Source organism: Humulus lupulus, chromosome 8, assembly GCF_963169125.1.
Source record: "Humulus lupulus chromosome 8, drHumLupu1.1, whole genome shotgun sequence".
Lineage (NCBI taxonomy): Eukaryota > Viridiplantae > Streptophyta > Magnoliopsida > Rosales > Cannabaceae > Humulus > Humulus lupulus.
The window spans coordinates 75,983,338-75,999,886 of NC_084800.1; the positions used below are offsets into that span (position 1 = coordinate 75,983,338).

The window sequence follows — 16,549 nt, forward strand, 5'->3', positions numbered from 1 at the left end:
TATTATTTAAATGTTCCAATCCAATTCAATCAAGAATGGCATTAAAATTTTAAAATTCATAATTGTGTGGGTTGGATATACTTTCAATATTAAAAGTAATCAATCAAATCTACACTTTATTTGTATAAATATATATGTGAAATAATAATTTTTTATATATATTTGATACAAGTAATAATAGTGATATGATAATAATTACTTCAAAAAAAAAGTATCTTAAATAATACTTAAAATTTTAATTTGTGAACTTTATGTTTAGTTATTGTATTAAATTCAAATATTTATGCTATTTTTAATTGTAGAGAAATGCTAAGGAGCATCAGTAGTGACCAATACCACTTGACATAACAAACTGTTATTGGTGCAATTTAGTATCGGGTCCCACATATTTTAATTTTAATATAATATGTGGAAGACGATACTAAATTTCACTATAGTCAATGTAAGGTGGTGTTGGGCACTATAGATGCCTTATTGCAATGTTTTTAATTTTATTATTTGAGTTTTTTTACATGTAAACTTTAAATTATTTACTATATAATTTGATATTGATTACTAATTTTGTATTTCAAAAAATGAAATTATAAATATTAGTTAGAAAATATAAAAACTAATAAATAGTTTTTATTTTTATTTTTTCCAAAAAAGTAACCAATCCAATAAGCATTTTTACTGATTAGATTTGAACTAAAGTATTTTTAGATTGGATTCAAAATATAAAATTTGTACTTAGAACGGATTGAATTGGATGGACACCCTTAACTAAATGTTACCATTATATTCCAAAATTATATAAAATTTAATAATAAAATTTTGGCCAAAATTTAATATAATTGAAAAAAAATATCAGTGTAAAAATCTTATTTGTAGTTGCAACAAAATTTGTGAATAAATTAAACAAATTGTGACTAAAAAAGTATTATTATATCTGCGCCGTTACTAAAATATTCGTAACTAAAAGTATTAGTCACAAAAATAATAATTTATTATAATTAAACGTATTTTTAATCACAACCAATTTTATCACTCTATTATACAAATAATTTTTTTGTAATGTCAATTTAAAAATAATAATAAATTTGAAATATTTAAAATTATAAATGTGTTAGGATTTTGATTGTTTAGTTTTTTGTAGATAAAATAAATAAAAACAAAAGAAATAATCAAATATGTATTTTTTTTTTAAATCAGTGAGTTTTTTTTTCAAAATAGATTACCTCAATTAAATTATAGTATTTTTTTTAAAGAATTAAATTATAATAATTAAGACGACACAAAACAAAACAATAATAATAATAAATAAATAATAAAAGTTATATAATTTAATCTACAAATTAGGTATTAGAGGTGAAAATGGGAAAAACAAACAGCTTGACTTAAATTAACATATGTATAGATCACTCAAAATTATGACACACCAAACCAATACAAGACGAATATAAATGCATGAGAGACTTAGTTAAATACATTATCATATCATAATCACAAAATAATGTGTGGCCTGAAATTATTGATAGTGAATAGGAGAAGCTAGTAAGTACAACCAAACCAATTAATATGTGTTTGACGTAATAACATAAGTCTTTTTCTTCTTGATCTTGTAGTCCTTGTAATTAATGAATATATATATATAAATGTTTATATGTAGATAATTGAAGAGTCTTATCCATTGTTTTAGAGCTCTTTGTTTTGTTTAGTTCTATAATGTTTTGCTTTTAGGAAAAGAAGGGGGTGGTAGTACTATAATGCTAGATTTATTGTGACCAAAAAGACTGAATTACAAAGCATTATTATTTGTCATATATATATATTGGTGATATGGGGACATAAAATGAATCTCCAAACCGAAGGTGATAACAACTTTGGACAATAATATTGTACTACTACTACTACCACTAATAAGAATTCAAGTGTTATGATGATGGAATCAAAGGAAGACTTTTGACTCTACTTTTTGGCGGCCATGCCAGCACAATATTTGGTGCAAGTGAAAATATACACGTCGTATATCGTACTTTTATTTTCCAAATGGATAGGAAGAATTTAAAAAAAATATAAATTAAATATTCAATAAAAAACTCTCCATAAACAGTATATTCATTAGTATATGAGTGACCTAATCAATATATATATATATATATATACATATCCTTTTCGATGTCCTAATTCCCTTATCCAAAATATATAGCGTTGTTGTATGATCTCATACCGTTTGCTAAAGAATTTAACCTTTTGACTCAGACGTAGTAGTGATCAGCCATATAGTTTTCTATATGTCTTGCGTAATGATGATGTAGTAGGGTTCTTACTTCTTAGCTATATGATGAGCCAAGTACTTTTTGTAATTAAGTTTTTTTAACTTAATTACGTATTACAAATGATATCTACGTTATAGCACAACATAATAATAATAATAATAATCTTTAATTCTATTTACAATTAAATACCCGGTATAAGTATATATACACAATTTTTCTCTTCATATAAAACAAGAGGCCCCACCACTCATACCCTTTAGAGCATTTACAATAGAGGCAACATTCAAAATTACTTAAGTTGTCTCATCATAATTATTTTAGAAAACTTAACCAATCAAAAAAAAAAATATTTTGTTTAAAATAAAATATGAAAGCAAATTTCTTTTAAATCAAACTCCTTCACATTATCAGTCTACCCCACCACTTACCCCATGTCTGACAAGCACTCCTTTAAGCAACTCTCATTGGAGTTGCTCTTATAAGTTAATGTTTGAAAATTATAAGTTGGAAATAATTAAATTTAAATATATATATATATATATATAAAAGAAGTATTAATTTGTGGGTTTAAAACAGATTGATTTAAGTACAAGGATTTTGTTTAAGGAAACTTGAAGGAGTTAACACATCAAGTTCACAAAATAAAATGTTTGCACTAATTATATACATTCAAATTTTTTCCACTTTTGTATTTATATATATCTTAGGTATAAGCAATATAAAATGCGCATTTTCTTAATTTTATTTATAAATTATTATACTTTTTAATTATCATTTAAATTTTAAATAAAAAACAATGTCATATATTATAAAAAAAAAATGATACAAACATATTTTAAAAAAATTAAGCCCAAATATTGTCTATGATTTTAAAGGAAATAAATAATATTATAATTTTTATATAAAAAATCGTTAAACTAAGAATCCGTTAGATACACACTTTTTATATATAAAAATATGATGTATTCTAGTTTCAAAGTAAACTATTTGATGTGCTTTATTAGTTTGAAATTTAGTCTTCATAATAATTTAAATTTTGGTCTTTTTATGTTTTGATTTATATATTATATATGGTGATTTTAATTTTAAAATTAAATATTTTTTTCTAATATTATTTTAGAAAAAATATTCAATATAATAAAATATTAAGAAATTATAAATTAAAAGTATGAATTTAAAATTTTTATTTGATCAAATTTTAATTATTTAATTAAAAATTTTTAAAGTGAACAAAATTTATATATAAATATATATTATTAAATTAATGGCTAGAGTAATTAAAATAAGTAATTTCTCATTAAAAAAATTATTTGAAAAAAAATAAGAAATATGTATATATATATCTTATGTCACTATTATATATATGCTTAGATAAACAAAATATATTAAGTAACAAAATGAATAATTAATAAAAGAAAGAAAATAATAAATTTAAACACATAAATATTTTTTTGTTATAGTTTTTAAAACATAATTGATAGAATAATTTAAATACTTTAATATGAAATTTTAAAATATATGATAAGAAATTATTATGACTCATTTATTATTTTTTTATTTTTTTATTTTTCAATTTATTTACCTTTTTAGATGACTTTATTAATTTTTTATTTTTTAATATATTTACCCTTTAAAACTAATGGTGTTAAAAAATAAAAAATATATTAAACTTACCAGAAACCAACAATTTTCATTAAACTCACATTTCTTTATATATTTATATAATTTTACTGCATCATGGAAACTGAGTTGAATGTGAACGTGCAAAGATATTTATCTTACATAATCATGATAAATGAATATTGGTGCTTTGTGAATGGTCTTAATCTAAATCTAGTGGAGAAATCATTATTATTAGTCACTTACTAATATAATCTTTTTTATAATGATATATTTGTCCACGATCTCTGATATCGTCATATAGAGTTTTGTTTAATGGTTTTCTCTTCAGATATTTTAACACATTCACAAAGGACAAGGCTAAAATGTTCCTTAGTTATGGTAACCTAATTTTTATGGACAAACACTAAAACCTTATACAGATGTTTCATTTCGAATGTATACACCTAACGTCATATAACAGATGCATTTATATATATATATATATATATATTCATTTATAGAAACATAATATCTATTATTAAAAAAAAAATTATATCTCATCTTTGTTTCCAAATTCATATAATATATGGAAGGTTGGTATTATATACGTATGCCTTGCTTGATATCTCATTTCATCATTTCATATATATCGACCACTATTTATGATCACTATAAATATGATTGATTAATGTTGTGACATATATATTGGAGAATAAAGCTGGCAATCCATGTCGTATTTGATAAATATATATACTATTGTTTGTCTTGGAACCAATTTATAGTATCATATTATTTAATTAATACCATTTCAATATTTTGTATATGGTCAATTAATTCAAAATTGTACCTTCCTACCCATTTTAGTAGTAAATATGTTTATTTTAAATTCTTATATTTAAACTTTGTCTAGATGTTAAACATGTTTATAAGTTTTTTTTTTTATATAAAAAAATATTTCCTAAAATTGGTGGAAACGTATAATTTTGAACTAATTTACTATTGAAATTTATGTTACTATTCTAAAATAAACAATATGGTACTAAATGGTATATTCTATTTATATACTTTTATATTTTCCATGATGTACTTGGAGGATTACGCATGCAATACTATCTATCAATGGATATTAAACCAAAGAGTGATAATGATACCAAAAATATAAAAGGAATGAAATCATCCATTGGAGCTTATTAAATTGGTGATATATGCAATGTGAGGATTTGGTAAGTTTTTATTGCATCGATCATAAGGAATGGAAAAGTGTTCCAAGTATAGCTTGCTTCTTCTATAGATGTCATCCAACAACTACTTCGAAACACTTACTTCCATCTAATTTGGACAACACTTCTTTTTTTTAATCTATATTCTCAACAAATCCAGATCTTATACATCTTTACACAATCTAGTCAGTTTGGATATGTTTGAAGTCATTTCATATTTGCTTTATTTATTTTTAAACAAAACAAATACATCTTTGGTGTATTTGAAAAGCTATTGTATATTGAAATCGAGTATAATTTGGATGATTATTAAATTTTATACGTTTGTTTAATTATGTTATTATACAGAATAAAAATTAAGTGTAATTACATTATATAATTACTATGCACTCTCAATTTTAAATATTAATTATTATATAATATTATTTTATTGTATAATTATTTCTTAGCTTACCAAACATGTCAATAGAAATTCATACATCAAAATACATTTTGTTTTAAAATAAAGTATAATTACTATATAATAACTTTCAAACACCACCATTAAGATAGTAATAATTTATTTTATTTTTACATCTTTGATGACATTTATGTGTGAAACTTTATTGCCAAGATCAACTAATAGTGTTGCTCACTTTATTGCCAAGAATGTTCATCTTTGTAAAACTTCTGGTTTTTCTGCTTTCAAAAAAAAAAATATATAACATTTACGTGTAAAAGCCCATAAAAGAATCAATAATACATTCTCTTCGTGGCCAGGTGATGGGAACAACCCGCGAAAAAACAATAATAACAATAAAGGAGTGTCTTTCACGACTCAGATTCCACCCAAAAGAAAATTGACTAAAGATGGGCAGAGTGGTCATAGGTTTTTGTTTTTAATTTCAAATACTTCTAAGCAATGTGGCATATCAACATTGCCAATATGTGCACTATTAAGAAAATTTCCACAATTACAATGACAGCTTTCAAATTCTAGAGTAAGTAAATCATCCATATCACATAATAACTTGTCAAAAAAGATAATGCTCAGCCAATTCGAAAAGCAGCTAGAAAGACTTGCCAAAGATAAAGAACATTTTGTATAAACTTGACAAAATTTGCATTAGTATTAATTATGTGTACTCACATATATTTATACGGATGTCTTTAAATTCTCTCAAATAATTTGATTTTTCAATCTTGATAATAATACTTTTCCTTCCCACTTCTAGAAGAAAAATAGTCTATGCGATTTTCCAATACTATTTCCCATTTCTATGACAAAAATAGTCAATACTATTTTCCACGTAGTTATGAAACCCATGGGGCTGAGGATCCACATGCACCACAAGATATATATGTATTTATGAGTAGGTGCCCCTTTAATTGTTGGGCCCATGTGAGCCCAATGTTGTTTAGGGATAATTACATTAAGCACGGTGTTTAGGAAAAAAAATCTAAATATACGGTAATATAAAATAATTACACATTTACGGTAATATAAAAACTACTGATTATCATCATCATCAACATATGTATATATTGACTGGTTTTTGAATATACGGTAATATAAAATAATCTCTTGACTGGTTTTTGAATATATATATATAATATATATATATTGTGATGAACTTAATTTCAGTCGATAGATATATACATATACTGGTTAGAAAGTGTATCATCATCATATACATATATAATATATGTATATACGGTTAGAAAGTGTTGTTAATGGTTTTTTCATCTTCTAATCTGTTTTTGAATATATATATATATAATATATGTATATATTGTGATGAACTTAATTTCAGTGGATAATTCCATTGTTTTTGTTTTAGATTTATTACTTGGGTAATTGATAATAATTGTGATCCGGTTTTTTATTTCTCTCATAGTAAAGAAGAAGACATTTTCAAATGATTTCTTAACTATAAAATATTTTCGTAAATATTAGTTACAAAAATATATTTCTTAGTTGTAAAACTAGATTTGTAAACTATTGTTACAAAAATAAAAAATTTAGTTACAAATTTATTTGGAAGTTTTATCTTAAAAAACAAAAAAACAAAATCTACAATTCTATAATGGATTTTGTAAATATTATTTACAAACACGTAACAGATATTTACAAGTTTGTAACAGATATTTACAAGTTTGTAACAGATATTTACTAGTTTGTAAACGTTGTTCACAAAAAATTGTATTTTACAGCTTTTATTTATGATTTTGCCACTCCGTATTTACAATTTTGCCATTCCGTGTTTTTATCCAAAAATTCCGTATTTTTGTAATGCACCGTATTTTTCAGATTTTTTTTAACTTTTAGTGTATTTTTGTAGATTTCCCTTTAAACTTCATGAAACAAATGATAGCTCCAACTCTGGATCTTTTTTTAGCTATAAATTTATGTTGACGAAACCCTCCCACATCCCATTTAAGGTGAAATCAACCACTCAATTTCACATCTTCACCAAAGTTGGCCCGGCCATTATCTTACTTTGACTAATTCAAGAAATACAACCTGTGGTTGTAGATTTGACAAGTCCATTCCATCCATGATGAAGGGGTGAAAATCGACATATAACATGAACAACTCAGCAGCATGATCACGGCTAAAGATTGAAACTTAAATAAGCTGCTATCATGGTCGCTAATGGAACAGATAGATTGTCATCTACTGCCTCCGAAATTGGAAGAGACTCAACCACTGTTGCCACCATAGCCACCAGAGCCACTCTTTGAATTGTCGAGGACCAATCCAATTGGATATATCCCAGAGCTGAGAAATAGTACAGCATCCTACATTCAAAACAAAAAATGCACATATAATTTTTGATGCCAATTGATATGAAGGGAATAGTAGGTCTTTTTCTAAACTCATTTAATGAGCTAAAGTATCGAAGGGTGCATGTGGGAGCAAACCACAGACTTGGCCTTTCAACTAATCCCTCTAGGTTATGAATTGTAGGCATTGTGAGTCTTAAACTACTAATGAATGATTGTAGTAATAAAGGTTAGAAATGCACCCGACAGAAACCAGGAATCCAAAGACGAACATCGATATGCTGCCCGCCCAACTCTTGCCTGGGTTGTAAGGAATCTTTACAGAGCCAAACTTTCTGCCCATTATATCAGCAACACCTGAAATCATTAAGTTAAAAAAGATGAAGCAAAGGGTGTAAAAGGAAGAGAATAAATTGGAATAAGGTTAGAAGTGTTACCATCCCCACCACACATCATCGATAGTGAGATCACGCCTACTGGAGACTCTCGCCAAAAGACAAGTGCACATAAGATCAACACAATAACATAGTACAAAGGACCTCGAAGCAACTCCCTGCAGGTGTGAACAACTTGAAGCTAAACCCCTGGTAATGTCTTGGATTTAAAGAAAACAATACAGCTTAATGATGAACATAGGAAAGTTTACTCAGGGTTTCCATGTCGAGTCACAGATTTTATCAGTCCATCATCGTTAACCAGTGAAAATCCATGGACAAGAAGCCTTAAGCAATTCACCATAGGAACCAATGAAGCAAAGTATCGAGCGCTTGTTGAAGTGCTATTCTACCATCAAAATCACCAGCTGAAGTAGTTAGGGTACCTGATACAAAACTAGAACACAAAACTAGAAGTTCAATGATTTCAGGATCTTTGGACAAGAAGTAAAGGGATACCTAAAAATTGGCCACGAAGCCATGAAAATCAACCCGGACAATATGTGAACTAGTTTTCTACTTAAACCCTGCCACAGTTATTGAGGCATGATAAGCATTGTCAGAAACTATTAAACATGAACTAAAGTACACATCATTCAAAACTTTGGTAATTAACCACTATATTCATGCTATCAGAAAAATACACCCAATGTTTAAAATACCGCTTTTACGCCTCAAGGCATTTTGTTTTTGTGAGGCGAGGCATACGCCTCAAATATTTAATTAAAAAAATATTTTTGGAACACCTAAAGATATAAAGTAAGATGAAAAACACCAAATCATATCATTAGGCATTAACTAAGATTCTTCTCCCTAATTATGCTACGTATGTGTTAGGATCACAAATCAGCTAAGTATGAGATTAGTTGATAGTTTATAACTACTTAAGCATCTTCCTCTCAGAGGTTAGCTCTTTTTGGAGTGAGTTCTACTCAAGTGGTTGGAACAAATAGTATTAAAATCAGCACCCTCTAGCAGGGCAACCTGCAAAAAAGACAATCTGGAAGAAGCCTAGAGTGAGATACTATGAAGGGAACTGCTGTGGACGTCGCTCCAAAGAGGCTGTATTGTTAGGATCTCACATCAACGAAGTGTGGGTATGAGTATGAGATTAGTTGGTGGTTTATAGCCACTTTGGTCATTCTCCCCATAAGCTAGTCTTTTGGGAGTGAGTTCTACCCAAGTAGTGATAACAATATGCTCTTAAACCAGTTGTCACTATTGCTTTTGCAGCTCTAATTCTCCCTTTGAAAACACAGAAGGTCTGAGTTATATATGTGTGAGGTAGAGAAGAAAATTTCTATGCCTACGGTAAATTTAATATGTGCAAATTTGAGTTTTACATAGTTAACTGGTTATGAAAAATATTAACAACCAACAGCCACAGGTAGTCTCCCATAAATTTATTGTCACTATTACTTAAACTGTTCAATGACGTAGAAATTCCATGATGATTGTAAAAAAAGAAAAAAGAAAAAAAAAAAGAGAAACCCTTAAAATTTAAGTACTCAACATATGGTGCTTCTTAGTGAAGGTTCAATTCCACTACAATTTTAGCTGACCAGATTTCAAGAAAATTGAATTATTCTGCTACACAGGCTCCCCAAAAGTTTTTTTTTTTTTTTTGTAATTAAAGTTATTATATAAATATATCATTTAAAAAAAAAAAGCAATAGAACTACTATTCGTGCACTTCGTCATGATATATAAAGCCCCGTACGGCATGAATGGATTTTAGCAAGACCCATACTCATCAGTCATCATCACAGTCCATGGAATCTTGATAGCTTTTCGTACTAATAGTAGAACGTTATGAATTCAAAAACTTAAAAAAAAGATCAAATGGAATCATAACAAATATCATATCCAAGGTCTAGGAATCTACTAGCATAATCGATCAATCAGAGAGAGAGAGGAAGAGACCTGTTGAATGAGATTTCGCCCGGTCAGACTGTCGAAGGTGAAGACGAGTCCGTACGCACCAACGAGCACTGCAGCCGTAGCTACGGCATCCTGCGTCAAATGACTGCTGGCACTGACCGGCAGGCATCCACTCACGGCGAAGGAAATGCGTCGGGGAACGTTCGGAGCTCGGTAGAGAAGCTGGAAGCGAAGTATTGGCGAGGGCTCCGGCGGGAGGAGGCCTGGAAAAGGCGAGGAATGAAGGAAGTCGCCGGCGGAGGAACGGAGGGGGTGGGGGAGGCGCACGATAGAGAGTGGAGTGAAGGTTAAGAGGCTCATGGTAGGGAAACACAAAAAATTAATGTTGCTTGGAAATCGGGCTCTTGCAGAGTAACTTCTGTACAAGCAAGAAGTTGATTCAAAAAACTAGTTGGCAAACACATTTTTATTATTTTATGGTAATTTTATTTCGGAAAATTTACATTGAATACCAATTTACTTTTTTTACTCCTTTATTACTTTTGTATACGGTTTGCAATTTACTTTTATACTACCTTTTAATATTTATTTAATACACAATTTACCTTCCCACAACTATTTCTTTCCTATTTTCACATGCATGTGGTAATTTGAGTAGTCAATTTATCCAAATTGCATATGGTGGTGATATAATAACTAGGGATGTCAATTTAACCCGCACGTCATTAATGGGACAGGGCGGGGAACATGACTCTGGTCCGTTTATATTGTAGTTTATATTTTTAATATAAATATTATTAAAAATATATAATATAATAATTTATATAAAAATATATATTTATTAATAGTATAATTTATTATTTTTTAATTATTTTATATTAAAAAGTATTAATTATATTAATTTAAGAAAAAAAATTAAATATTTTTATTAAACAGATACCCGATGAGGCCTCGACCCCGAGACGAGACAGGGACGGGGGAGCCATCCCCGACCCCACCCTGCCCCGTTTACATCCCTAATAATGACCAAACTATGTATGTATCTTATATGTGATAAGTGGCAATTTAAGTATCAAGTATAAATTCAATCCATAGATGCAAATTAAGTCGTGCAGCCATAATATAATATAAGAAGTCAAAAATATGAAATGCTTATCTATAAAAAATGAACTTAAAATTAATTATTCCTGTAATTTTTTTAATGTAGACAGTAGCAATTATGAAATTTTAACTTCAAGTATTAAATTAATAAAGGCAACAACAATGTGAAAAAGACAAACGCGAATACATAGTATAAGAACAAATTTCAAAATTAATTGCCTACTTTTACGTGTTTCACGAATAAGTTTCACATTCTACCTAAATAATTTCATAATATGTAAAGCAACAATCATTATATAACAATATGCATTAAATATGTTTTGAGTAAAATGTTTGGTTTATCTTCTGCATAGGTTGAGTTTATGTTTAATTGATTTTTAATTGTGTATATTTTGGTATATTAGTTATTTTGGGGTATATTTTTAGTTTATCTTTTATACTTTTTAAATGCAATGGTAATTATTTGAGATTGTTGTTTTGTTGTTTTTTAGTTTATTTTAAGTTGATGTAGTGAGTCCATGTGTAATTGATTATTAGTTGCTCTTTTCACATCGTATTGTAGGGGTTGATGTCTAGTTAATTTTTTAGTTTATATTTAATTTTTTTTAGATATATTTTGGGTTGATATCTTGTTGACTTCTAATTGTCTATATATATTTGTTTATTTTCGGAATATGTTAAGCTATGTCTAATTGATTTCTAATTGAGTATATTTTGATTTATTTTTAGTTGCTTCGTTGACACTAGGGAAGATGGTCAATGCTTTACTGTCTCAATTAAGTTTTTGTTGTTGTTGTTATATTGTTTTTGGTATTTATTTTGTTGCTTTAAAGTTTATGCTGTGTTATTAGTTAGTTGTCTTAATGTTGTTGCTATCCAGATCTTCTTTGTGTTGTTTTTTTTTTTTTTTTTAATTGTTGTTTTCATTTCATCATATCAATGTCATTTTTCATATTATAAAGATATAATGTTTTGTAGTAACTATTTAGTTGATTTATCATTTTAAGTTTGTTTTGTTTCTTTTTGGAAGTTACAAATGATAAAAATGATGATTCTACTATTTAAGCAATAACTTATTTTTTAGATAGGATGAGTGAAGATAATGTTGATGATCCATTGAAGTATGTTGTTAAGGCTATTTCTTTTATGAAAGTTTATTTATTTTTAGGTATATTGTAATTTATTTTTGTGTGTACAAATCTTGGTTTTATTAGTTTATTCTTTTGTGTTGTTTGATATGTCATTGGGTGATTTACATAACCATTAAATACAATAATTTAAACATTAACTAGACATTAATCCAGTGTCAACAAAACAACTAAAAAATAACAGACATACAAAAATAAACTAAAAAATAACCAAATAACAACCTCGAAAAAATTACCAAAAAACACAAAAAATATATATATCTAAGACATGCAAAAAATATACATAATATGTACCAAAAATTTTCTGAATTATAAGTTAACTAAACATCAATCTAATTTACTTAATAAAAACTAAACATATGCCCAAAATAAACTAGTAATATATTGTTGGAAATTGTCATTGTCTTACAGTGGAGTCTATTATATACCTTAGGCATATATATTTTTATTAAAAGGAATAATTATTGTGATTTTTGGTAATTTTTTTCGAGCTTTTTTTCTTTTTTGATACATCTTTGGTATATATATATTTTTTTAGATATCTAGTTGATTTTTAGTTGTTTTGTTAACACTATGTTGATGTCTAATTGTGTATGTTATAGTTTTGTAAATTACCAAAGGATATACCAAATAGCGCAAAAGAATAAACAAATACAAACCAAAATATATACACCCAAAAAAAACTACAAAATATACTAAAGATGTACAAAAAAAATGCTACACGTAAAAGTCATAAAGTATCTAATAACTACTTCAAATAATGAAACACTACACTCACAAGTGAAGAACTATTATTATATATGCAATATATATTTTTATTTTATTTTATTTTATTTTAATTACTTTTACATGTAATAATAACAATAATATGCTCATTCACTGAATTTTTTTTTTGAGATACGTGTAGCATATTTCAAAAGGGAAATTTGATTTTTAATGCAATAAGTGATACTCTGTTTGAAAAATACTTTATCTCTATAAGTCTCTCGTTTTGGTCCTACTAATGCCGTTACTACCTAAAATACCCCTGACATAATTTTCTCAAACTCTCCGTATTCTCTCCCAAAATACCCGAACCAAGCAAACTTTGAAATCGATAGGCCTCGATTGAATCCGTAGAACCCAACTTCATTGTCTTCCACGAACACGAACAAGGGCTCCCAAAGGTCGGACTTGACGATCGGAGAAGGGGAAGGAGAAAACGTCGAGCAAGGCAACCAAATTTTTAGGAAACAACCTCAAAGAAAGCGAAGGTGAGGGATTTCGTTTTTAATCTACAATATGTGTATGTGCCTGGTTTTTTTTGTTGATTTTTGTTCATAGGATAGATCGGGGCTGGCAATGAAGAAATCTGGGTTTCTTTCGATATTTTCATGAAACTCGATAGAAATCGATAGGACTCGATAGTATAGGATGAGGAATGGATTAGACTGTGCCTCGATAGGAATCGATAGGGACTCGATGATACAAGGCTTTGGGAATTTTTAGAACCTACCTCGATAGGAATCGATAGGACTCGATAGGGGACTCGATGATACAGGCTTTGGGAATTTTTAGAACCTACCTCGATAGGACTCGATAGGGGACTCGATGATACAAGGCTTTGGGAATTTTAGAACCTACCTCGATAGGACTCGATGATACACGACTTTGGGATTTTTAGGACCCACCTCGATAGGAATCGATAGGACTCGATGATACACGGCTTTGGGATTTTTAGGACCCACCTCGATAGGAATCGATATGACTAGACTTTGGTTTTTTTGCCTTACCTCGATAGGCCTCGATAAGACTCGATAGAACTCGATTGTTTCTGCCTCGATAGTAACTGCCTTACCAGATTGTTTTACATTTTTAACTTTTTTTTTTTAACATTTTTTTTGTTTTTTTTTCCAGATGCCTGAACTTATTGTGCCGTTGGAGAAACACTTTCCTGACCGTGTCACTTATAGGGGTAGTGCCTACTTGGATACCCTTATAGAGCAGTTTAAGAGGCATGGTCTTATTGAAAGGGCACAGGCATGCCCGTTGGGACAGTTCTTCAAGGCAAAACCGTTTAGTTTTTCTGGGGTTCTGCTGCATCAGCTAATGTTGCGTAAGGTAGAAAGTAAGAAGCCTGAAGAGGGTCAGTTCTACCTGGGCAACACTCTCTGTAGATTTGGTATTGCAGAGTTTTCCCTAGTTACCGGGCTAAATTTTGGGAACTCACCATCCCCAGATGAATTGAAAAAGCATCTTTCAAGTGATCAGATCATCCAGGAATATTTTAATGGTGATTCGAAGGTTAGTTTTGGTCAGTTGGAAGATGCACTGAAGGCCTCCACAAACCCAGAAGATGCATTTAAGCTGGGTTTGTGCTATTTGATAGAGGAGGTACTGAATGCCCCAGAGAAGACAACAACGATATGGGGAGATTCCCTAAGGATGGTTGAGGATATTGATTACTTTTTCAAGTATCCTTGGGGGAAGTTGTCATTTAAGAAGGTTAGCAAAGGCCTTCAAAAGGACATGAAGAAGCAATTGAAACACTATGAGGAGAAGAAGAAAGAGGGGTCAAGCAAAAAACAGAAGGAGGCGAAGTATAGTTTCACTTGTTATGCACTCGCGCTTCTTTACTGGGCTTTTGAGGCCATGCCTTCTCTCGGGAGTAAGTTCAGTGAGAATAGTGGGAATCAGATTCCGAGGATGCTCAGCTGGGCTACGAAGACTGATATCACTATTTCGACAGCTCTGTTGGCTCCTATATTCGCCAATCGTCGAGTAAGTTCCATTTTATCTTGTTAAATGTCACAAATTAATTGATTAGCGATTTATTTTATTAAAGTTTTTCTGACACATGTTATTCAACCATGCAGTTAGTGGTATTTTCCATGCTGAAGCCACGTCCCGGTGAGGTAGTCTACTACAATAGCCTCCCAGAAGTTGATTCCAGGTTATTCCCTGAGTTGGAGGCTGGGATTGCAGTGGACGAAGTAGTGGTACTTGAGAAGGAGGCAGAGAAGCTAGCAGAAGTTGCAAAGGAAGCCTCCATTTTTTATGAGGATGTCCCGAGGGTTGATGAGGGCACTTCATAGGCCTGTGCAGCTTCATCTAGTCAGGTTGCCCAGCCTGATTATGAGCAACTTCTGTAGAGGCTCAAGAGGGTTGAGGAGGGCCAGGCAACCTTACTACAGAATCAGACCACGATCATGGCTCAGTTGGTGCAGCTACTTTCACTGGTCTCAGGTCGATCCACTGACGTAAAATCAGATACAGAGTCTGATATCTTGCCTGCAGACTACGAGTGTGGTGATCAACCCTCCACTCCACAGGCCTAGACATCTGTAGCTGCCAGTGATGCTGACAGTCCCAGTGTACGAGTACTGCAGCCCAAGGAGGCAGCTGGCCTTGAAGTTGTCAGGAAGAAACGCAGGCCCAAGCGTTTTGATGACTTCACCGACCCAACAAAGAAGATCAGACATGATAAACAGGGGCTAGTTGCTGAACCACTGAGGAAGTGTGACCCACAGCAGGAGAAGAGCTTCCATAAGTGGATCATCGGGAAGATCGACAATAAGAGAGACCGCAACGTGTATACTGGGACGCACGGTGTGCCATGGTTCTTACAGTTGCACACAGTCCAGACATGGCTTTGGGATTCGGTATGTAAATTACATTCATGTTTTCAATTCAATCTTAAAATATATTGATGGTAATAACAAATTTTTATGTTTTTTTAGCATATTGATGCTGCTTTGTACATGCTACGCCACTGACGCCACTTTTACCATGCTGCATTTCGGCAGGATGCTGCGATCATGAACACCACCTTCCCCCAGGTGTGCCTAGGTTGTTGGAATCATTTCAGAGAGACCGGCACTAAGTATACATGGGACGATGATGTGCTGAGAATGTTGAAGGGCGATGATAATCAATACCTTATATCATGGAAAAATGTGAGTGAAGTCTCCATTCCAACGTGGTGCATCAATGTTTATGATTCCAACCATAGCGTGCTCAGTCCCGCTTTGATGGAGGAAGCGATCAAGCCTTGGTGCTTATTGTTGCCTTCGTTGTTATGGTGTTCTGGCATGTTTAACGACCATGAGGACCTCCAGGTCAGTCCTGAGCAGAATGCAAAGTCTTTCTCATATTGTCGT

The 16,549-nt window shown here is 30.4% G+C and overlaps 1 protein-coding gene across 2 annotated transcripts; it reads right to left on the reverse strand.

The window, feature by feature from the left end:
• Positions 1 to 7,431: 7,431 nt before the first annotated feature.
• Positions 7,432 to 10,629, reverse strand: LOC133797851 (probable phytol kinase 1, chloroplastic). Of its 2 annotated transcripts, XM_062235930.1 has the most exons (6): positions 10,204 to 10,625; positions 8,740 to 8,807; positions 8,493 to 8,624; positions 8,284 to 8,399; positions 8,089 to 8,203; positions 7,432 to 7,861 (listed from the first exon to the last, which is right to left on the reverse strand). In XM_062235930.1, the coding sequence occupies exons 1-6, from the start codon at positions 10,519 to 10,521 to the stop codon at positions 7,675 to 7,677; spliced, it is 936 nt and encodes a 311-aa protein (XP_062091914.1). In that variant the 5' UTR covers positions 10,522 to 10,625; the 3' UTR covers positions 7,432 to 7,674. The 2 variants fall into 2 exon arrangements, with proteins under 2 accessions (XP_062091914.1, XP_062091915.1); XM_062235931.1 differs by lacking the exon at positions 8,740 to 8,807 and having other exon boundaries at positions 8,493 to 8,629; positions 10,204 to 10,629.
• Between the last annotated feature and the right edge of the window lie 5,920 nt (positions 10,630 to 16,549).